Genomic DNA, 24,552 nt, shown 5'->3' on the forward strand with positions numbered 1-24,552 from the left:
AGTAAACAAGACATTTCAGAAGCTGGTTTGCAATTTATGATATTGCAAGAAGTACAAGAGAGGTTAAAAATGTTGTTGTGGTTTTAGATAGGGTAAGGAATGACTTCTGCAACAGAAATAATCACCATGCGTAAGATTGTTTTAAAAAATGGCATGGCATTAGATCTTCTCAGTTATGGGGGGGGGGGGAGAGAGGAACACGTGCAGTTATAAGGCAAGGAGTGTTGTACTTACATACCTGACCAGTCTGAAGACATAACTGATTTGACTGATCATATTCGTAAATAAACAGCTAAAATACATCCATCTGATGGAAGGGATTTCTTTAGCTAGATTTATTTAAATCTAGGAAGCTGGGGTTACTCATTATTATAACTCATATTATTTGTCATCTTTTTTACTTGAATAATAATTAATAGAGTAGCTCAAACTCATGCGAATGTGCTTACTAATCAACCTAACGACGACATAACCCTATGAACACACTTTGATACTTCCATAAATGAGGTTTTTGATTACAAACAAGAGAAAATATGCAAATGCTTTAAATCCAAGTAACACAGGGGTCACCAACCTTTTTTGCACCGCGGAGCGGTTTAATATTGACAATATTCTAGCGGACCGGTCGACGGGGGGGTGGGGTGCGGTGTTAATCACAACCGGAATACAGGTCCCCCCGCCGCCCCGTTCATCTTCGTCAACTTCCACAAACCCTTAGCCAAACTCACTATACCCTCACTTCGTTTACCACGATCGAAACGATTTATTATGTTTAGTTTTACGCTAAGTGTAACACCCTTACGCGCTCTTTTAGGGTTTTCCGATACCTTAGAACTCATCTTGCTAACGGATGCACAAAATATACCGACAAAGCACAGATGCTCACAGGGGGCACGTGTACAACGATACTCGAAGGAGGTTCCTTATGTCCAGTCTATTCCGCAATTTAGTTTCTGTGGCTATCAGCACTTGCTTCTGTTCCGCTTGCTCACGTTTTTTCCGCTCAAAAAACTCAACGGGTTTGTCTTTAAGTGCAGTGTGCTTGGACTCAAGGCACCGAAGCAGTTTTGAGGGCTTCATTGCCTCATTAGATCAGCCCCCGGGCCCGAACTCCAGCCTGCGCGCGCCCGCCGCTTTGGCCAGGTCGTGGGTGGGGTGAGAGGACAAGGTGAGTGCCGGGGCCCAGAGAGTGCAACTGACCGAGCGAGGAGTGCGACAGGACGCGCACCCGCCCCCCTTGTAGGATCTATCAGCCGACAAAGGTTTGTTTCAGTAGATCGCATTCGAGGTAGCTGCTCTACTACTTACGAAACCCTGAGCCCGAATTAGGTCGTCTGCGAATATTTTAGCACCGGGTTCCCACGAACATTCGGTGTGGTGAACAGGTTTAGAGGCGGCGCCCATCTGTCCGTGCTCCAGGCCGGTACCAACGGCACTTCCCGCCGCGGTTACCCGAGGCCAACCGGTGATCCCTGGCGCGAGGCGGCCGGTTACCCGAGGCCAACCGGTGATCCCTGGCGCGAGGCGGCCGGTTACCCGAGGCCAACCGGTGATCCCTGGCGCGAGGCGGCCGGTTACCCGAGGCCAACCGGTGATCCCTGGCGCGAGGCGGCCGGTTACCCGAGGCCAACCAGTGATCCCTGGCGCGAGGCGGCCGGTTACCCGAGGCCAACCGGTGATCCCTGGCGCGAGACGGCCGGTTACCCGAGGCCAACCAGTGATCCCTGGTGTGAAGGTGTCACTGCGTTTAGGTGACTGATGACCTCGCGTGCGTTCAAGTTCAACAGTGAGCGTGACGGAATGAGGAAAGGTGCAGTTGACTCATAGTGTTTCCTCGCGGCCCGGTGGTTGGGGACCACTGAAGAACCACACATAAGATGTTGGAGGAACTCAGCAGGCCAGGCAGCATCTATCGAAAAGAGTATAGCTGATGTTTCGGGTCGAGCCTCTTCATCAGGACTGATTATTATAGACTTACCGTAGACACAAGTTTTTCTGCCTCTGAATGTTCAAATTCTAAATGTGTGATTTAGAATCGGGGGTGGTACTGGGGAGAGAATTGGATTACACTGTATAATTGTTTTCTTTCCAGTTTACCTTTCCTATGTTTCTTGTGTATATTACCTATGTATATGCAATTGTTCAGTGCATCCCCTAGTGGTTACAGTTTTGTATCTTTCTGGAAACTTCTTTGGTATCACAATATTTGAATAGGGTCTGTCTTATTGGTTAACTCTTATCTACAAATCTGAATGGAATGCCTTGCATCTCTGGTTTTCAGAAAAGCAGAGCATGTTGGTTCGCCATCTTTTATTCCCCTTTCTTCTTTGTTCTCAGACTCTCACTACCTTTTCTCTGATCTTTGTTCTCTTAGCGCTTAATCAACTATTGTGAAGCAACAAGTTTTATGCCTCATTCTTGACTTCCAAAAGAACCTTGGATCATATCAAATCTCCCCTCATTCTCCTACACTCCAGAGAACAGACATAACCTATTAATCTTTCCCATAACTAAAGTCCTCAAGGCCCAATGACATCCTTGTAAATGTTCAATGTATTTTTTCAACCTTATTTATATCTTTTCCGCAGGTAGATGGCTAGAACAGCACACAATGCTCCAAATTTTGCTTCACCATCATTTACTGTACAGCTTCAACATAACATCCCAACACCTGTACTCAATACTCTACTTGATAACTGCACTATAGAAGCTGTCCTTAAACCTGGTGTTATGTGCTTTCAGGCTTTTGTATCTTCTGCCCGATGTGAGTGGGGAACAAAAGAGAATGTCCAGCAAGGTTGGGGTCTGTGATTATGCTGGCTTCTTTACTGAGGTAGCGAGAAGTATAGATAAAGTCCATGCACAGGAGGCTGGTTCCAATCTAAGCTAGTCTGCATTTGGCCCATATCTCTCTAAACCCTTCCTTATCCATGCATCTGTCCAAATGTCTATTAAATGCTATTATTGTACCTACTTCAAGTAATTCCTAAGCAGCTTATTTTATATAGACACACCACTCCCTGTAGATGCTCCTTGGTCTTCTTTAAACCTTCTACCTTAGAACTATGCCTGCTAGTTTTGGAATTTTTTTTCACATAGGAATTCCTATGTATTTCTTTATTTTCTCTTCAGTCTACAATGCTACTTTTAAAAGCAAATGTGATGGTGTAGATAAATTTGTTAGATTAAAACCAACATACTACTTCTTCCCATCTTCTCCTCTCTGCACCATAAAACAAGCTTCTTTTCTCACTTTTCAGTTCTAATGAAGTGAGTGCTTCCATGATTTTCAGGCTTGAAAGAAATATAAACAGATCCTTTACACAGCAACAACTTTCCAGATTAAAAACCTAGTGTGATAGGAACACCTAACTATTCTTATCTGAACAAAAAGTTTTGCAAGATTAAAGCATATCACAGCAGTAATTGTGTCAAAATCATTTTATTTCAACAAACATTTTTAAACATACTCAGGAAAATTCATGAGGGTGTGTAGAAAACCTACTTGGCTGAGAACGTAAAAAATGAAACATATCAAAAATTGACATGAAAGCACATCACAAAAACAAAGATGTGAAGCCTTAATTGGGAGCCATTCTAATGACTGATTTAATTCATGTTCTGAAATTATAAAGAAATGGCAATGTAATTTGGTCATTTTAAGCTTAGAGACTGGCATGCTGAGAAAGGAAGGTCCTTATCCTCTGCAAAAGCTCCTTCTTCACACTGTCTGGCACCAGGGCTGAAACAAAAACAAGCACGTCTGAAACAGGGATCTTTTAAATTAAAGCCAAACCAACGAACAAGTCACGGTTTTATCTCGGAATCAAATTATTTTAAATTATAAAAGTAGAAACCTTTGAAATATCTATATTTGACTGTCACAACATAAATGTGGACAGCAGGAAATTATTGTGCATTATCTCACCCATCATCTGGAGGCTCTAGAGTGATAATAGAATTGGCTGCAATGTTTGACTCAAAACCAATGCAGCAGTGGATTAAGACTAGATTCCTTTAACCATGTAACTTTAAATTCAAGTTTATTATCATGCAATAGGGTCTTTTAAGACTCTCTTGGATAGGTACATGGAGCTTAGAAAAATAGAGGGCTATGGGTAACACAAGGTAATTTCTAAAGGAAGTACATGTTTGGCACAGCATTGTGGGCTGAAGGGCCTATATTGTGCTGTAGGTTTTCTGTGTTTCTCTCATTCAGCCACACGCATGTACACAGCGAAACAGAGCATCATTCCTCTGGAGCCAAGGTGAAAAACACAGAACTTATAGTTATGATCCAGCACATAAGGTCACAAAATGATATTAGCCAAAGACCCTGAATGGCATGGCCTGATAATTGACAAGTATGTGCCGCATGTTTATGTAAGACAGTATAATGTTACTGACACTATAATAAAAAATAGTATAAATGTGTGAAGCAGCAAAGTTCAAAGCACATTTATTGTCAAAGTGTATACAATCTTAATCATCTCCTTACAGACAGTACAAAACAAAGAAAGCCAAGTGGACCCATTAAAAAGACCGACAAATACCCAAAGTGCCCAAAAAATGAACAAATTGTACAAACAATAAAAAGCAAGTAACATTCAGAACTAAAGTTCACGAAAATGAGTTCACAGTCATGAAGCAATAGAAGATGAAAAGTGACCAGTGCAGGATGAGAGTTGGGGAGTGGGGGTGGAGTATGTGGCAAAGCATTCATTCAGATAATTCAAGAGCACAGACTCTCACATGTTTGGCTTTGAGATGGGAATGGAAATCAATTAATTAGGCAGGGTCATCCATAAAATTGTGAGCAGCATTATTTAGCGAAAAGGAGTTGCATTAATGTCAATCATGCAATAGATCCAGAATGAAAACTGTAAGCTCCCCGCTTATTTTCTCAAATTATGCTCCTTCCTACCACTGTGAAAGACACCAGTAACAAGCCAGAAATTCAAGGGCCATGGACAGGCATGTTAGTATGGAAATTGGAACTGTAATTGAAATGGGTGGCTACTGGGAGATCCTGGCTGCTCTAGTGGATGGTGTCATGGGCAGGGAGATTTAGGTCTCATTCATTTTTATTCTGAATAAAATTTGGACTTTTGGTTTCTACATTAAAATATACAGTACCGATGCTGTTGATTGTCATCACTGATATACTCGTAATTTGTTTCAGATTAGATTTGCAAAGCTAAAGGAAGAATACACATTTATCTTTGATGCAGAGTGACGACAATGAGAACATTATTACCACTCCTCCCCCACACACATTTTTATAACCTTCTAGGAAAAGGGCATTTTAGGCATTGTCACAGCATGTAGCATAGTGGCTAGTGTACACTATTAAAGCTCGGCTATTGGAATTCAATTCCGGAGTTCAAACATCCTCTGAAAAGAGTTTGTACGTCCTCCCCATGAACGCATGTGTATCCTCTAGGTGCTCTGATTTTCTCCCACAGTCCAGGGATCTACCAGTTAGTAAGTTAATTGGTCATTGTAAATTGCCCTGTGATTAGGCTAGTGTTAAATAGGTGTGTCGCTGGGTGCTGTGGCTCTTGGGACCATAACGGCCTATTCCACAGGGAGTCTCTAAACAAAATAAAATAAATAAATACAACTATTCCAAAGAATGAACCCCAAAACAGATCAACAGACTAAACCAGGAAGTGATGCTGTATATTTGCTTATATTTGTGACTAATCTTGCCATACATGCTCCATATAAATGAACACATACAGACCTCTTCCTTTTGGAGTTATTTCTGCCACCAAATCATCTACCGTCACATGTTCCAATCCTTTTTCCCTGATCACATCTACAACAGATGAGGAAAGCAATTTCAAAATCATGACAAGCTTTTATCAAAATTAGGTTACAAATGAGTCTCTCAACATTCATCTCAAAGCTTCAGACTTTACACTACTGAAATCCAATGGGTTGATTGTAATTGCTTCACATTATTGAGCAACTTTATATGACAGGAAAAGTTTAAGGGGGATAGGTACCAAATGCAGGCAAATGGGATTAACACAAATATATTGGCACCTTGGCTGGAGCATGGATGAGTTAGGCCGAAAGGCCATTTCCATGTTGTATAACTCTATGACTGTACGTTCTACTTTAGTTTCTAAAATTCTATAATATTCCCTGTTGTGTTTTACATTACAGCAATATATCGCTCATTTTGTTCATCAAATGGATCCAACAATGGTAAATTTCATAACGCAAATTATGTGCATATGGTATAAATTCCAGAAAAAGTTCCAGCAAACCGGCTTTTAGAACTGAACCTAGTAAAACCCTGGCATATCTGAAAAACACAAACAGCCCATAATGGTAATACCTCTCTACAATCAAGAAGAGCTACTGCTCTGCCAAAAATTCCTTTCAAGAAAACTGCTCTAATGGGATATTATGCTCAAATAGCCCATGTGTAAGCTGAGACCATCAAGTGGTCTCTTTTATGCTTTTAAGTTTTTGTTGATCTTGAATTTAAATCTTACCCTCAGTACAAGTCCTCTCCTTATTAATGACATAATTTAGATACATTATCACTGTTTAAGATGCATTTAGACAGGCATGTGAACAGGCAAGGAATGGAGAATATATTGTACTGTAGCTCATGTTCAGGCAGATAGGATTTGTTTAAATTGGCATTATGGATGGCACAGACTGAAGGGTCTTTTCATGCGTTGTACTGTTTTATTTAATATACGATAAAATAGACTCTTCACAACATTGCTATCACAGAAACATAAAACAGTCTGCTGGAGTGCCATTTCTTGCGCCACCTGTGGAGGCAAAGGGATAATCAACATTTTGGTTTTGAGCCTCCATTAGGGTTGCGAGTACAAAGGGGAGACAGCCAATATAAAGTGTTTTGTGGGGGGAGGGGGGAGGTAGGTATCTATGTAAGGAGGAGTTGATGTGGAAATGGAGCCAGGTGGATGTGGGGGGGGGGGGGGTAGTGGAGACAGTGACAATGGCTGGGATGTGAGAGTGGAGATTTTGAGGGGCTGTAGATTAGGAAATCTGAAAAGAAAAGAAGGTGGTGAGTGGGTCCAGAGAAGTGAAGGATGTTGAGCAGTTGGGAAAAGGGGAGGGAAACAGGTATTGTGTGGGTAGAGTGTGTGCGTGGTAGACAGAGGAACTAGGTGGAGGAGGAAACACAGGGAGCTGGGACAGGGGAAAGAAGGGGATGAGTGAGAGGACCTGGGTGGATTAAAAGGATATAGAAAGGAATGGAAGGGTGTGTGGGTTACCAGAAATTGATTGATTCAATGTTCATACCATTAAGTTATAGACTACCTGCAGGGCACAGAAAGAAAAGAACAAATCAGGGGTCACAGAGAGTACTGTTGATGTTTCGGGCCGAGACCCTTCAGCAGGAGAAAAAAAAGGTTGAGTAAATTGAAAAGGTGGGGGGAGGGGAGAGAGAAACACAATGTGATAGGTGAAACCCGAAGCAGGAGGAATGAAGTAAAGAACTGGAAAGTTGATTGGTGAAAGAGATACTGGGCTGGAGAAGGGGGAGTCTGATAGAAGAGGACAGGTGGCCATGGAAGAAAGGTGGGGGGGGAGCACCAGAGGGAGGTGATGGGTGGACAAGGAGGTAAGGTGAGAGAGGGAAAGGTGATGGTGAAGGAGAGGAACAGAGCATTATCGGAAGTTTGAGAAATTGATGTTTATGCCATCAGGTTTGAGGCTAACCAGACAGAATAATGGTGTTGTTCCTCCAACCTGACAGTGGAGGAGGCCATGGATAGACATATTAGAATGGGAAGTGGAACTAAAATGAGTGGACACTGAGAGATCCTGCTTTTCCTAGCGGACGGAGCGTAGGTGCTCTGCGAAGCGGTCTCCCAATCTACGTTGGGTCTCTCCGATATACAGGAGGCCACACTGGGAGCACTGGACACAGAATATGACCCCAACAGTCTCACAAGTGAAGTGTCACCTCACTTGGAAGGACTGTTCGGGGCCCTGAATAGTAGTGAGGGAGGAGGTTTTAGGGCAGGTGTAGCACTTGTTCTGCTAGCAAGGGTAAGTGCCAGGAAGGAGATCATTGCGGAGAGACAAATCATCTCTCCCCAATAATCTCCCTCTTGGCACTTATCCTTGCAAGCGGTACAAGTGCTACAGCTGCCTCCACCTCTTTTCCATAGATGCTGCCTGGCTTGCTGAGTTCCTCCAGCATTTTGTGTATGAAGCTTTTGCCTACGTGTGTATGGCCTGACCCACTGAGTTCCTAGAGCAGCTTTTTGTTTTGCTACAGACCCTATTATCTGCCATTTCTTGTGTCTCCACTGGTATCACAAGGCTACATTAAACTGTCAAACATATACATGTCATCATTACAGAAGCTTCATATCAATGGATTTCACATGAATGCTCTCCAAGTTCACTTATGTGCATGAACATTTGAAAACAGGCCAAGCAGAAACAGTGTCCCATTGTGATTCCAGACATCCTCATTCCTTACTCTATGTTTCCCAACCTTTTTCTACTGATAGCATTAACTCAGTGTTGACATGAACTCTGACAGTTGTAGAATCACAGTGTTGTAGGACGTGGAAAAAGGCCCTTCAACCCATTACACCCATGACAGCCTTTCTGCCCATCTACACAAATCCCATTTGCTAGCTTTAGGTTTGTATCTATAGTGAATAATACAGTTCTGCTTAGCAGATACAAATTATAAGAAACAATGATCATCTTTAAAGCCAATTTAAAATGCAGGTCACAGAGTTGAGACACTTATATTTTGGCCCAAGTCCTTCCTTTCAAGAACATAAGAAATAAAAGAGAATTACTCAATCTGCCCTTGACCTAGCACCACCATTGTAATATCAGGGGTGATCTTCCCAAGCAGCAGTTCCACATGATTCTTGGTTTTCCTTGGTTCAAATGTCCAAGATTTCTCATCTTCAAGATTTAATAAACTCAACAACTGAGCCTCACTAACCATCTGTGATTATGAAATTACTGTTCATTGCTAAAATAGCTGACCCCCTACCAAGAAATGGTCCTGTTTCCTACTACTCTCACTTGATCTGGTTTTTCCATCTTTCTTCAATTTCCCTATATTCCTTATCTTTTCCTAATCAATGTGTACCTTTACAGTGTGCTTTCAACTGATCTTTCCATCCACATTCAGTGAGTTTTGCTCTGAGCAGCTCCTTCAGACTGGAGGCAAAAAGGACAAGATTAGAATGAAATGATATTCTACTTATTTAGAACATCTGAAATACATTCACAATGGAAATTGTCTTACCGTTCACGTTCGCCTGTTTCTATCAACTTCTGATTTATAGTTGCTCGGAGTTGTGCGTCTTTATTCATTTCAGAAAGCTAGCAGATAAAATAACAAGAAAACACCAACATATACGAGTAGGAAAAAAATGAGGCTTTTTACTTTTACAGCTATGATTCTCCAAGGCTTAGTCATGTAAGCTTGCTACTGACTTTTAGGACATCTGAATATTTCATGATTGGTTAGAATCCAGGGTATAGATGACAGATGAGAATGTAACTGAGAAATGTCAGAAACTTCAAAAGGTGTCAGCCAAATAATTTATGTCATAAATAGAGTGTAGACCTTTTGGCTAGGCACATTGGAAACCATCTACACAAAACTAATGAGCAGATATGTAAGTGGGATAGGAGATAAAGAAGCTGCAAGTTAATCAGAAAAATAGTTCCTCACTTTGAGGAAATGCCCATTTTCAATTTATTTGAAGGTATCTAGACATAATTATTGGGCTTTTGTTATTCTTCAGCCTTCTTTCATTCTTACTTCACATAAAGTATGATGTAGGTAGAAGGCAAAAACAAAGCAGACTGAGGAAAAAATACTGTGAGTAGTTGGTGGATATGAGGTTCTGTTTTTCTCTTCTGGTATGTTGTAGTTCCCAACTGACAGAGGCTCCCAAAGTTCAGCTGTAAGGCCATAGTCCAATACCCTAACATAAATATCAGAATACTTCATCCAGCTTTACTCAGTATTAACATTGAGAATATTAATAATTGTAACAGAATGACGTTCAAGTGCTGGAAGGAATTTAACAGACAGAATTGTAAGATGATACACTTTGCCAGAAAGGATAAGGAGAGTAAATAAAAATTCAATGGCACAACTCTAAGGAGTTGTTAGTATCAATGATGCTGAGGTGGTGATAGTAGAAAGCTGCAAGTTTTTAGATGTAATTATCACCAACAATGTGTCCTGGTCCAGGCACATGGACACTACAGCCAAGAAAGCACATTGATGCCTCTACTTCCTCAGAAGGGTCAGCATGACCCCAATAACTATTACAATTTTTTTTTCAATAGATGCATGCTTAACTCACCGCTCTACTCTCACGACAATAATGGGCAAGCATAGCTGAAATGCCATCTATAAATTCACAGATAACACCATTGCTGTTGGTAAAATCTCAGATGACGATGAGGAGGCAAATAGTAATGAGATAGACTGGTTGGTTGAATTATCTCACAATAGCAGCCTTGCACACAATGGTGGCAAAATCAATGAATTGATTGTGGACTTCAGGAAGGGGAAGATCGTGAGAACATGCACAAGTCCTCATTGAGGGATCTGCAGTGGAAAGGGTAAGCAGCTTCATTTCTTGAGTGTCAACATCATGGCAGCAGCTCTTCTTCATTAGGAGTTTGAAGAGATTTCATATGTCACAAAAGACTTGCAAATTTCTAGATGTACGGTGGAGAGGATTCTGACTGGTTGCAACACAGCCTTGTATGGAGGCTCCAATGCACAGGATTGCAAGAGGCTGCAAAGGGCTCCAGCCAGCTCCATGACAGGCACTTCCTTCCCTGCCATTAAGGACATCTTCAAGAGGTGTTGCCTCAGGAAGGCGGCATCCATTACCATTCGGTTATGCCCTCTTCACATTCTTACCTTCAGGGAAAGGGCATAGGGGCCTGAAGACCCTCACTCAATGATTCAGAAACAGCTTCTTCCCCTCCATTAGATTTCTGAACTGTCCATAAATGCTACCTCATCATTCCAATTCTTTTGCACTATTTATTCTGCAACTTATAGTAAGTTTTGTCTTTGCACAGTGCTGTTGCTGCAAAGCAACAAATTTCCTGTCAGATAAGACAGTGATAATAAACTGCAATCTGATAGTATTCTACTTGGATGCATCGCAACTTGGTATGACAACTCCAGTGAGCAGCCAACATAATTGAAGAACCTACCACACCCCCCCCCATTCTCTCTTCTCCCTGCTTCCATTTTGAGCAGACCTGTTATATGCTAATAGATAAACTTCTGAAAATCTCCTACTCTACCTTATCATGGCCCTTGTCTTTTATATGCCTACCTGCAGTGTACTTTCTTTGTAACTGTAACACTATACTTCTGCATTCTATTTTCCTTTTTCTCTAACTTGACGTGTATGGAATGTCTTTTCTGGATAGCACACAAACAAAATTACAGTGCATTTCAGTACATGGGACAATAACAAACAAATTCCTGTTCTAATAAAAACACTTGGACATAACATAGATCTTATGGAGACAGTAATTCAAACAAATAGGATTATAGAAATCATCAAAGCAGAGAAGTCTGCCTAGCTCTTATAAGGTTCTATTTATTTCACGACCATAATATGGCACTCGCACTGTTGGAAGGATGCAATGGCCCTTTAAAGGGTGAAGGGAGTCTTAACAGAAGGGTTCCAGGGATGAGGCATTTTATATGCAAGGTATGATTGAGAAAGGAGGTTATGCACCCTGCAAGAGTTGAAGGGTGACAGAAAGATTATGACAGGTTTATATAAGGCATATAAAAACAATAACTTCCATTTGTTGGTGATATAAAGGACACGGATTTAGGTTTTGGGCAGGAGATACGGGAAGTAAGAGAAACAATTTTAAATGCAGTGCTTAGTAATAACCTGGAACTTATTGTTTAGAGAAGGACATACAACAAAAGAAAATTGATGCACTTTCCTGCCCTCGTTCTCTCTCACATCACCTCATAGCCACACTCTATCCCCTACTCATACCCCTTTACCTGTAGTCCTCTTCATACCCCACTCATCCCATCTATATTCAGCAAATCCACACATCCCCTCACCTCCTCCCAGCTCCAGGTTCCCTTCCTCCTTCGCCGTCCTCACTTCCTCGGCCCCAACAGCTCGGATCCAAGGAGACGGTGCTCAGCCATACAACTCCCCCAGCACCCACGCTCCTACATGACAGTTCCCAGGCTAGCAATCAACCAATCCGCGGCTCACGGCTTGAAAGAAGACAAAATTTATCAGCAGGGGAAAAGGAGAGAAAACAAATGAAATAATTCTCTTAAGTTGTGTCTCTTAATTTATTTTTACGACCAGGGTAACTGGTGCGCTGTTACTAATCTTCCCCTTTACTAACAACCACAAAGAATTTAAACGAGAAAACAACATTAATATGGGTTTAAAATAGCAGAAATAATCTTAAATGAAATAATACGTCATTAAAGTAAGTAGAATGGTTTGTGGTTAGTAAATAAACGGAGTACTCTTTGGGAACTACAACTCCCGGGGAACCTGCTACCTCGCGCATGTGCTTGGGCGGGTGTGATGACGGAGCGTGATGGCGGCGGCTAACTGCTCCCTCCGTGTGGACAGGCGATTGATTGACGCCAACTTCGACAGTTACCGGCTGTCGCTGGAGCCGCTGCCCACCTACACCGTGGAGCTGGATGGCGGTGAGTCCTGGGAGTGAAACGGGCGGTTGCGCACACGCACGAGTTGTATCCCTTCAGCACCCACCTCTGCCCTCCCTGTGCAGCGGGCTGGGTCAAGGATGCCACCGACAGCAGGGTGACTGGCCACGCCGCCTCTGCACTGATGCTGACTGTGCAGTAAATAAGAGTACACTCCTCCAAATGTACACGGAGAATGCTGTAAGCACACAGCAGGTTCGGCAACATCTGTGGAGAAAGTGCAGTTTGGTTTGTGTGTTTGAAAGATTGTAGTAGCTAGAGTTAGTCTCTGGAGCGGCTGGGATAAGAGGTGATTAGATAGAGGTGTACAAGATGATAAAGATTGATTGGACAGACAGTGCCTTTTCCCCCACGGTGGTTATAGCTCATAAGAGAGGACATAATTTTAAGGTTACTGGAGGATAGGGGGATGTAAGAGGTTTATTTTTTTTACACAGGGAGTGAAAAGTGTGCATGGAACGCACTGCCAGTGGTGGTGGTAGAAGCAGATAAATTCGGGAGATTTACCAATCAAACATACGCACATGGATGAAAGAAAAATGCAAAGCTATGTGGGAGGGAATGGTTAGATTGATCTTGGAGTAGTATAAAAAGTTGGCTCAACATCGTGGGGTGAAGGGTCTATGTTCTAGGTGGTGTACAGGGTCGTTTGCATCACGGTAGATAGACAAGGGGCTTGTGTTTAACGGATCGAGTAGAAGAAACCACACATTGTTAAAAACTGCCTTGGTGCTGCCCCCTGGCCTAAACTTTTTGCTAATTTTGCTTGCTTAAAGTCAGCAAGTCCTCATAAGTAATTGACTGGGAAGTACTTTGAGATCTGATGCATTGCAAAGTGAATGCAAGTTTATCCTAAATGTATTTATTTTTCATGTGCTTCCTTCATGTTTCAATAGGCAACCTACAGAATCAGAAAAAGGTTTATTATCACCAGTATGTGTCCTGAAATTTGTTAACTTGGTAGTGACAGTACAATGCAATATAATACATGATAATATAGAAAGGAAAAAAGAAAATAAAGAATGTTAATTGCTTTATATGTATATTGAATAGATTAAAATAGTGCAAAAACAGAAATAACATATATAAATAAAAGTGAGGTAGTGTTCATGGATTTAGTGTCCATTTAGGAATCGTGGCAGAGGGGAACAAGCTGAACAAGAGGGAAGTGTGTGCCTTCAAGCTTCTGTACCTCCTTGCTGATTGTAACAATGAGAAGAGGTCATGCCTTGGGTGATAAGAGTCCTTAATAATGGATGTTTTCTTTCTGAGATATGTTGGATACTATGAAGGCTGGTACCCAAGGTGGAGCTGACTAATTTTACAACTTTCTGTAGTTTATGGTCCTGTGCAGTAGCCTCCCCATACCAGATAGTGATGCAGCTTGCCAGAATGATCTCCATTGTACATCTTTAGATGTTTTCGAGTGTTTTAGTTGACAAACCAGTTCTCCTCAAGCTCCAAATTAAATATAGCTGCTGTCTTGCCTTCTCTCTAGCTGCATCAATATGTTGGGACCAGATTAGATCCTCAGCGATCTTGACACCCAGGAACTTGAAATTGCTCACTCTCTCCACTTTTAATCCCTCTATGATGTTCCCTTATCCTACCCTACCTGAAGCCCACAATCAGCTCTTTCATCTTACTGACATTGAGTGCAAGGTTGTTGCTGTGACAGCACTCAGCTAGCTGGTGTATCTCTCTCCTGCAACCTTTTCGTCTCCATCTGAGATTCTACCAACAATGGTTGTATTATCAGCAAATTTATAGATGGCATTTGAGCTATACCTAACCACACATGTATGGGTATAGAGTGAGTACAGCAGTGGACTAAGCACACCCCCCTCTGGGTTGCGCCAGTGTTGATTGTCTGTGAGGAGGAGATATTATCATCAATCTGTACAGATTGTGGTCTTCTGGTTAGGAAGTCGAGGATCCAATTGCAGAGGAGGTTCAGGGGCCCAGGTTCTGTAGCTTATTGATCAGGACTGGGAGAACGATGGTGTTAAACGCTGAGCTATAGTCAAACACCTGACAGGTGTTTGATTTGTCCAAGTGATCTAAGGCTGAGTGAAGAACCATTGAGATTGTGTCTGCCGTAGACCTATTGTGGCATAGGCAAATTGCAGTGGATCCAGGTCCTTGCTAAGGCAGGAATTCATTCTAGCCATAAACAACCTCTCAAAGCATTTCATCACTTTAGTTGTGAGTGCTGCTGGGTGATGGTCATTAAGGCAGCTCACACTACTCATATACTGATATAATTGTTGCCTTTTTGAACTTCTGCACATAGCATGAGAGGTTGAAAATGTCCTGGAATACTCCCATTAGTTGGTTAGCACAAGTTTTCAGATCCTTAATGTGTACTCCATCAGGGCCTGCCATCTTGTGAGGGTTCACCCTCCTTAAAGACAGCCTAACATCGGCCTCTTTGTGACAAAGGTCACCAGGTGCAGTGAGGATCTTCACAGCTGTAGTTATATTCTCCCTTTCAAAGTGGGCATAGATAGAGTTGAACTCATCTGGTAGAGGAGCATTGTTGCTATTCATGCTATTGGGTTTGCTTTGTAGGAAGTAATGTCTTGCAAACCCTGCCAGAGTTGACATGCATCCGAAGTTGTCTTCGACCTCGCTTTGAATTGTCCCTTGCTCTTGAAATAGCCCTCCGCAAGTCATACCTAGTTTTCTTGTACAGACCTAGGTCACCAGACTGCCGCAGATCTACCCCTCGGCAGATGATGAACCTCCTAGTCTATCCATGGCTTTTGGTTTGGAAATGTACAACAAGTTTTTGTAGGCACACACTCATCCACACAGGTTTTAATGAAGCCAGTAACAACTGTGAAGATTACCTGAACACATTCGAACGGATTTGAAGATGATTCCATGAATACAAGTCCAGTCCACTGATTCAAAGCAGTCCTGTAAGCACCTCTGTGCTTCCCTTGCCCTTGCTTTCTTGGTACTCACTACTGGTGCTGCAGTCTTCAGTCTCTGCCTGTACTTGGAGTAGAAGCACAGCCAGGTGATCAGACTTTCCAAAGTGAGGGCGTGAAATAGCACGGTCGGTATACTTGATGGTGTAACAGTGGTCCAGTGTGTTGTTTCTTCTGGTACTACAAGTGGTATTTGATGGTAATTATTTAGTGACTTTGTCAGGCTGGCCTAGTTAAAATCCCCCGAAGTGATGGTCTGGATAGTACCGGTCTTGATCCCTGATCTATGTTGACTTTTTCAAACATTGATCATTTCTCATGAGGCAGCCTCCTGATTTATTGTATCAATAATATACTCTGGTGCAGAAAACAGACCATTTATAAGAACTTACCTTTGTGATACCTGTGTCATTCTCTACTTGAATTACTTGTGGAAAACATTTCAAGCTTTATCATCAATTCTGCATTAAGAAATTTATTTTGATTTCTCTTCAAATCCTGATGATTTTAAATTTAATGAGCTGCCATCACAGGTGGTAAAGGCATGGTAGTATTGCGGTTGGTTCAATCACTTTACAGCACCAGCAATCACTGATCAGGGTTTGATTCTGGCCACTCTGTAAGGAGTGTACATTCTCCCTGTCACCTTGTGGGTTTCCTCCCACATTCCAAAAATTAGTGTTAGTGAGTTGTGGGCATGCTATGTGGATGTCGAAAGTGCAGTTTCACTTGTGGGCTGTGCCCAGCATAATCCTTGGACGGTGTCGGTCATTGAATCAAACAACGCATTTCACTGTATGTTTTGATGTGCATTTGACAAATAAAGCTAATCTCAAAATCAGATAAAATTACAATGGTGTAAAAACCATTTGAACAGGTACTTGGAAAGGAGTTGAGAGATAATTGATCTAATACAGACAAATGGGCTTAGTATACTCAAACATTGGAGTCAATATGGATGAGTTGGACAAAGAGGCATTTTTCTGTACTTTGGCTTTATGACCCCTTTTCATTGACTTGATCAGAAGGAAGTATAGGTATCCCCCGCTTTACGAAAGTTCACTTTATGCCACTTCGCTTTTACGAAAGACCTACGTTAGTACCTGTTTTTGCTAACCGAAAGAAATCTGAAGAGGATTTTTGCTTTTACGAAAAAAACCGAAAATAGCGTTCAGCGTTTGTTTTGCAGTGAGCCATCATAGAGGCAACGTGCACCCCGAGCAGCGAGAGTGGTGCTGCCAGGTGCCTTCAGCGGGAACCACACTCAGCATCAAGCCACCATAGCTTTGAACTGTGTCCGTGAGCATCTGTGCTTTATCTCGATTTATTTTGTGCATCCGTTAGCAAGATGAGTCCTAAGGTATCAGAAAAGCCTAAGAGAGCTCGTGATGAAAGTTTTGCGAAAGTGGAATTTAAAGGTAGTCATGGGTGGTTTGATCAGTTTTTGAGGCGAGGGCAGCTTCATAGCTTAAAGAGAGTGGAAAAAGGCTGATATTGAAGCTGCTGAAAAGTTCCCAGAAGAACTGAAGAAAATAATTACAGAAGGTGGTTATTCGTATAAGCAAGTGTTTAACTGTGACGAAACTGCAATTTACTAATTCTGGTAAGTGAAACTACACTGTGCATACGTTATTTCTACTTTATATAGGCTGTGTATTTATCATATCATTCCTGCTTTTACTATATGTTAGTGTTATTTTAGGTTTTATGTGTTATTTGGCATGATTTGGTAGGTTAATTTTTGGGTCTGGGAACACTGAAAAATATAAATGGTAATTGCTTCTTCGCTTTACGCCATTTTGGCTTACGAAAGGTTTCATAGGAACGCTGTACTTTCGGATAGCGGGGGAAACCTGTAACTATCTCCTGTTTGCTGCCTAACCATTTTGAAAGTCTTGAATGTCTCCTATGCAGCAAGATATAGACAAGGTCCAGTAAATTGATGATAATATCCCAAGTGACAGTCCTGAGGAGACACCAGATTGCATAAAGGGTGATAGAGTGCAAAAGAAGCAAGCAGGGGCAGTTAGCACTTATTGCACGGCACAGTCCTGAGGCAACACTGGATTATGTAGAGGGTGAGAAATTTAAAAGAAGTGAGCAGAGGCCATCGGCGCTATTTGTGTAACACAGTTTCCGAGGAGAGCTTGGATTGTACATATTTAGGCATTTGGCAAGGACTAACAAAATTAAATTAGGTTTAAGTGGAGCAGTTATTCTGTGAGTGGGCCAGTGTTGGACTGGGGAGTTGAGGGTTTGGCTGATCAAGGAGAAGCTTAGGTCTAGAAAGATGTTTTTGTTATTTATTCTTTCTTTCTTATTGCACATTTAGAGCAGTGGGGTTGCGAGACAAGATAATGAAACACTTCTCTTGCAGGATGTGGGAAGGCAGGGTCCCTGATGATTATACCTGCAAGAGGGCAATCCAGCTGCAGTTTCTAACAGACCTCTTAAGGAGTTGCATCTGGAACTGGATGAATCCCAAATCATTTGGGAAACTGAGGGTTAATAGCTCTGCAGTTCCATTATGGCAGATTTATTTTCCCTCTCAACCCCATTTGCCTGCCTTCTCCCTGTAACCTTTGACATCCTTACTAATCAAGAACCTGTCAACCCCCACTTTAAATATACCCAATGATTGGCCAACACAGTTATCTGTAGCCAATCAATTCCATAGGTTCACCACCATCCAACTAAAGGAATTCCTCATCATTTCTGTTCTAAATGGAGTCCTGAAATTCTGAGGCTGTGCTCTCTGGTCCTAGACTTCCCCAGTTTTGGAAACATCCTCTCCATGTCTGTTCGATCTAGGCCTTTCAATATTTGATAGATTTCCATCAGATACCCCCTCACTCTTCTAAACTCAAGCGTGTACAGGCTCTGAACAGGCATCAGTGATTCCTGGGTCAGTACTGAAGATCAGAGCCCGAAGGTTGAACGGAAGTTCGGATCGAAGCCCTGAGGACAAACGGAGTTCTGGATTGAAGCTTGAAGGTAGAGAACAGTTCCAATAAGATGGAGGCACACTCGACGCAGTGCCTTTCTAGGTCCAACCAAAGTTGCAATTGTTCATCTTTTGTCTTTTTTCTGATCACAAGACACTGCTGGTTATCAGGAATATCAAGTACAGCAGGTTTATCCCACTGGCGACTTGCTGGATGGTGGTGAAGCTGGACTTTTTGTGTGCCATGTTACAGACTGCTGCAGCCACCCAGGGGAGAAGGCGTCATAGGTGTTGCATGTGTGGGTGATTGTCTTGGATGTGTCTGCTGTGATCGCAAGAACCTGTTGGACATTGGTAATGTAGAATACTGGTTCACTGGTGAGACAGTCAGCAGCGGAGCCGTGTGGCTTTGGTTGTGGTGTAGACCAGGCCGCATTTGTGCCTCAGAGCTGCCTGTTATGACCACTGAGGAAGGAGAAGCTGGATTCTTCATTGGGTTGCAGGCTTCCCCCTTCTGTCAGAGCTACCCTGCAGTGTTCATTCAATGGAAGGCAAACTGGATTGCATTAGACTGTGGCTGGACTGCACATGAGGAACTATTGCAGGCTCTTGCAGAAGCGTGGCTCCAGGACAACATTCATCCATCATCAATCTGCAGGCTGTGACACTCAGGGACTTAGGCTATCTTATTTAATTTTTTATTGTAGCTATGTTTGATTGAAGATAGAGAACAGTTCTGATAAGATGGCCTCTCTGGTGCAATTGTTCATTCTTCATGTCTTTTTCTCGAAAAAGACCTCCAGCTTGATAAAGTCACTAAATAATTATCAACAATCACCTGTAGTACCAGAGGAAATAACACACATAACGCTGTTACACTAAGATCCCACTAAGATGCCTACCGTGCTATCCCATGCCCTCACTTCGGGAAGTCTGATCACCTGGCTGTACTTCTACTCCATGAGTATAGGCAGAGACTGAAGACAGCAGCACCAGTAGTGAGGACCAAGAAGGTATGGACCAGGGATGCACTGGAGCGTGTACAGGACTGCTTTGAATCGGTGGGCTGGACTGTGTTCAGGAAGTCATCTTTGAGCCTGGATGAGTATGGCATAGTTGTCACTGACTTAATTAAAAACTGTGGGACTGTGTATGTGCAAGGGTGGGTGGGTAAGACAGAGTAATGGTGTTTATTTGGCCGTCATTACTTTCTTGCTTATTATGTTCAATGTTGTTAGCATGCAACGTTGGTGCCTGAATGTGTGATGATACTTGTGGGCTGTCCCCAGCAAATCCTTGGGTGTGTTGGTTGTTTACGCACATGACACATTTCACTGTATGTTTTGATTTACACGTGATAAATAAATCTGAATCTGAATGTCAATGACCTTGGAAAACAGTTGCTAATTTACAGAACTCAATAGTATATTTTGAGCAAAACTTTTTTGCCAGTTTTATATTTTAGAATCTGTGATATGATATACTGTAAATACATTTCCAGGTTTACAATAGGTTGACTATTGGAGATAAACAATGTAAACAAGTTTTCTTGTTAGTTTACAACATAGAATAGTACAGCACGGGAAGAGGTTCTTCAGAATGTGATGTTCTACCAAACTAATTAAATGCCTATCTGGACTAGTCCGGTCCGCCGACACAAGATTCATCGATGTACCTGTATAAGAGACTGTTAAATGCCTCTATCGTATTGGCCTCTACTAGCAACCCTGGAAGTGCAATCCAGGAACTCACCACTCTTGGTCTGTGTTGAACTTGCATCCTTTCACCATAAACGCAGGTTCTTTAGTGTTAGATGTTTTGACCTGGGGGAGGGGGGGGAAGATGTTGGATATTTTTCTATATGTGCCTCTCATAATCTTATAAGCTTCTATCAGGTCTCCACTCATCTTCCACCACTCAAGAATAAACAACCCAAGTTTGTCTAACCTCTCCTCATAGCACATGCCCTCTAATCTAAGCTGCCTGGTGTACCTCTTCTACAATCTCTACAGAGCCTCGACATCCTACCTATGATGGGTTGACCAGTATTTTATAAAGTTGCAACATAACTTACCGAGTCTTGATCTTGATGCCTTGACCAATGATGGCAAGCATGCCACACACATTCTTTACTACCCTATCAACTTGTGCAATCACTTTCAGGAAGCTATGGACTTGAACAAGGCTCAATACAACTATCCCAGGGTGAGTACTTAGGATGTGTGCAGCACAACTGGCAGGTGTGTTTACAGACATTTTTAATCTCTCCCTCTCCCAGTGTAGAGTGCCCTCCTGCTTCAAATTATCCACCATTGTCCCTGTATCAAAAAAGATAAAGGTAACATACCTGAACGACTGGTGTCCTGTCGCACTCACCTCAACAATAAGCAAATGCTTTGAGAGGCTGGTCAGGGATTACATCTGCAGCTTGCTACCACCCAAACTGGACCCCCTACAATTTGCCCACTGACACAACCAATCAACAGATAACGCGATAGCTGCTGCTCTACATACTGTCCTAGACATCTGGAGAGAGGGATGCTTATGTGAGAATGCTGTTCTTGGACTACAGTTCAACATTCAACACCATAGTTTCATCCAGTCTTGACAAGAAGCTCAGAGACCTCGGCCTTGACCCTGCCTTGGGCAGCTGGATCTTAGATTTCCTGTTGGATCGCCAGCAGGTTGTTAAGAGTGGGGTCCCTCACCTCCAACCTCTGACTCTCAATACAGGAGCCCGTCAGAGCTGTGTACTGAGTCCCCTCCTTTGCTCCCTGTATATCCATGACTGTACGCCACCCACAGCTCCAATCTGCTAATTAAATTTGCTGACGACACTACATTGATTGGCCTAATCTCAAACAATAGCGAGGTAGCCTACAGGGAAGAAGTCATCTCTCTGACACAGTGGTGTCCAGAAAACAACCTCTCACTCTATGTCACAAAAACAAAGGAGCTGGTTGTGGATTACAGGAGGAATGGAGACGGGCTAACCCCTATTGACATCAATGGATCTGGGGTTGAGAGGGTAAACAGCTTTAAGTTCCTCAGCATCCATATAACTGAGGACCTCACGTGGTCTGTACACACCAGCTGTGGTGAAAAAGGCACAACAGCGCCTCTTTCACCTCAGATGGTTGAGGAAGTTTGGTATGGGCCCCCAAATCCTGAGAACTTTCTACAGGGGCACAATTGAGAGCATCCCGACTGGCTGCATCACTGCCTGGAATGGGAACTGTATCTTCCTTAACTTCAGGATTCTGCAGAGAGTGGTGTGGACAGCCCAGCACATCTGTAGTTGTGAACTTTCCATGATTCAGGACATTTACAAGGACAGGTATTTAAAAAGAGCCCGTAGGATCATTGGAGACCCAAACCATTCCAACCACAAACTATTTCAGCTGCTACCATCCAGGAAGCGGTACCGCAGCATACCAGGCTATCAGACTGATGAACTCATGCTGATTTGAGTGTACTCTCTATTACATTGACTGTTCTGTTTATTATAAACTAATATAAATTGCTATGATTGCACATTTAGATGGAGACATAACATAAAGATTTTTACTCCTCGCATATGTGAAGGATGTAAGAAATAAAGTCAATTCACTTCAGGGTTGTGCCTTTAACTGTGTATTGTCCCTTTATATTTGGTCTCCAAAAGTGTAGGAGTTCACATTTGGATAGATTATACTCCATGTGTCATTTCTTTTGACAATATCTGCAACACATCTATATCCTGCTGTACACTTTGGCAATCTTTACACTGTCTGTAGTACCAGCAATCTCTGTATTGACTGCAAGCTTATTATTCCACACAACTATGTTTTCATCCAAGTTATTTATATTTATCATAAACACCAGAGGTCCCACCCAGTATAATCCTTGCAGAACACAACCAGACATGGTCTTCTGGCGAAACTAAGCACTATCGACTACTAGCCTCCATCTTTTAATCCAAGCAGCCATGTCACTGTGGATCCTATGCATCTCCATCTTGTGGATGAGCCTACCATGCAGGATCTTGTCGAATACCTTATTACAATCCAGATTCAAATTTATTTTGTCACATATACATCAAAACATACAATGAAGTACACAGTCCGGGGACCCTATCTTGTACGTCTTTGGACTGTGGGGAGGGGGAAACCAGAGAACCCAGAGGAAATACATGGTCCTCCAGTTAAATGTGGGAATTCAGGATACCTGGTTGTTTCTCTGATGACTATGTCTGTAGGAAGTGCACCCAACTTCAGCACTTGTGACTGATCAGGTCAAGAAGTTTGAGCTGGAGTTGGATGTACTCAGAATCATTTGGGAGGCAGAAGATGTTACAGAGGAAACTTTTGAGGAGGTGGTCACACCCAGAGTGCGAGCTTCGGACTGTGCCACTGGGAGAGGTTAGGAGATTGAGAAGTCAGTGCAGCACTCCTCTGTGGCCATTTCTTTCAGTAACAAGTATACCTCTTTGGATGCTTCTGGGGAAGATCAGATCACAGTAGCAGCAGCCAGGATAGTGAGACTGTGACCAACTCTGGGGCTCAACAGGGAATGGTAAAGTCAGGCAGAGTGGTAGTTATAGGGTACTCGATGGACTGAAGGGAAATTCTTGGCTGCAAAAGAGACACCAGGTTGGTGTGTTTCCTCCCAGGTGCTAAGGTCCAGAATGTATCAGAGTGGCTGTAGGATATTCTAAAGGAGGAGGGGAACAGCAGAGGTCATGGTTCATATCGGCACCAATGATAGAAAAGTGGAATAGGTCATACACAGTGAGTATATAGAGTTAGAAAGAGGAAAGAGGCTGAAGAGAAGGACCTCCAAGGTTGTAATCTCCTGATTACTCCCTGTGGCACAGGCTAGTGCAGGTAGGAATGGGGTGATAGCGCGATGAATGAGTGGCTGAAGAGATGGCACAGGGGGCAGGGTTTCATGTTCTTGGATCATTGGAACCTTTTCTGGGGAAGGGGTGACCTGTACAAGAGGGACGAGTTGCACCTGAAATGGAACAAGTATCCTGGCCGGGAGGTTTGCTGATGCTATTTGGGAGAGTTCAAACTAGTTTTGCAGAGGGCTGGAAACTGGAGCCCCAGGTTAGTAAGGGAAGGATCGGACCAGAAGGTAGATGTCAGGCGAAGTATTGAAAGGCAAAATCAAAATAGGAGGTTTGATGGGTTGGATAGTTTGATGCGTATATTTTAATGCTAGGAATACTATGAATAAAGGTGATGAACTTAGAGGATGGATCAGTACATGGGATTATGATTTTGTAGCCATTATTGAAACTTGGTTGAGAGAGGTGATTAATGTACCAGTTTTTTGAAGCTTAAGAAAAGATAAAGGAGGAGGTAAGTGGGGGGGGGGGGGGGAGGAGTTACACTACTAATCAGGGACAATATTTCAGCTGCACTCACAGGAGTCAGTGGAAACACCAGATAGAGTCCATTTGGGTGGAACTCACACTGATGGAAAGGGTGAAATCACACTGATCTCCAGACCACTTAGTAGCCACCAGGATATTGAGGAACAGATATGTAATCAGATTAAGGAAATGTGTGAAAGTAATCAGGTTGTTGTCATTGGGGATTTCAACTTCTCTAATATAAGCTGTGACTTCTTAGTGCAAGGGATTTAGATGGGCAGAATTTGTTGAGTGTATTCAGGAAGGCTTCTTAAATTCAATACATGGATGGTCCAACGAGAAGAGGGGCGTGCTGGACCTGATGTTGGGTAATGAGCCTGGCTAGGTGACTGACCTTTCAGAGGGTGAACAGTTAGGACACAGTGACCACAATTCCATACATTTCAGGATAGCTATAGATTAGGACAGGTATGGTCTTTGTGGGAGGGTTTTAAATTAGAGTAGGGCAAATTATGAACGCATAGGCAGGAACTAAGAAGTGTTAACTGGAACACCTTTTCTCTAGCCAGTC

At 42.6% G+C, this 24,552-nt stretch overlaps 2 protein-coding genes across 3 annotated transcripts in view; one reads left to right on the forward strand and one right to left on the reverse strand.

Moving 5' to 3' along the window:
* Positions 1 to 3,426: 3,426 nt before the first annotated feature.
* On the reverse strand, positions 3,427 to 12,261 carry eny2 (ENY2 transcription and export complex 2 subunit). 2 transcript variants are annotated; one of them, XM_073050021.1, is made up of 5 exons: positions 12,110 to 12,261; positions 9,281 to 9,357; positions 9,122 to 9,192; positions 5,747 to 5,821; positions 3,427 to 3,742 (listed from the first exon to the last, which is right to left on the reverse strand). In XM_073050021.1, the coding sequence occupies exons 2-5, from the start codon at positions 9,346 to 9,348 to the stop codon at positions 3,666 to 3,668; spliced, it is 291 nt and encodes a 96-aa protein (XP_072906122.1). In that variant the 5' UTR covers positions 9,349 to 9,357; positions 12,110 to 12,261; the 3' UTR covers positions 3,427 to 3,665. The 2 variants fall into 2 exon arrangements, with proteins under 2 accessions (XP_072906122.1, XP_072906126.1); XM_073050025.1 differs by lacking the exon at positions 12,110 to 12,261 and adding an exon at positions 12,047 to 12,069.
* Positions 12,262 to 12,584: 323 nt separating this feature from the next.
* nudcd1 (NudC domain containing 1) overlaps positions 12,585 to 24,552 on the forward strand; it is a 169,842-nt gene continuing 157,874 nt past the window's right edge. Inside the window, exon 1 of the mRNA XM_073050012.1 lies at positions 12,585 to 12,724. Coding sequence (XP_072906113.1) covers positions 12,610 to 12,724 — 115 coding nt within the window. The 5' untranslated portion in view covers positions 12,585 to 12,609. The remainder of the gene's footprint in view (positions 12,725 to 24,552) is intronic.

The sequence above is a fragment of the Hemitrygon akajei genome, chromosome 1, assembly GCF_048418815.1.
Source record: "Hemitrygon akajei chromosome 1, sHemAka1.3, whole genome shotgun sequence".
Classification (NCBI taxonomy): Eukaryota; Metazoa; Chordata; class Chondrichthyes; order Myliobatiformes; family Dasyatidae; genus Hemitrygon; species Hemitrygon akajei.

What these genes read in the sequence shown, in the direction of transcription:
- eny2 (XM_073050021.1), bottom strand. Translation starts at nt 9,348, where the DNA reads ATGAATAAAGACGCACAACTCCGAGCAACTATAAATCAGAAGTTGATA. An exon ending in GAAACAGGCGAACGTGAACG is followed by an intron (nt 9,193 to 9,280) that starts GTAAGACAATTT and finishes TTTTGCCTCCAG; the next exon opens with TCTGAAGGAGCTGCTCAGAG. An exon ending in GTTGAAAGCACACTGTAAAG is followed by an intron (nt 5,822 to 9,121) that starts GTACACATTGAT and finishes CATCTGTTGTAG; the next exon opens with ATGTGATCAGGGAAAAAGGA.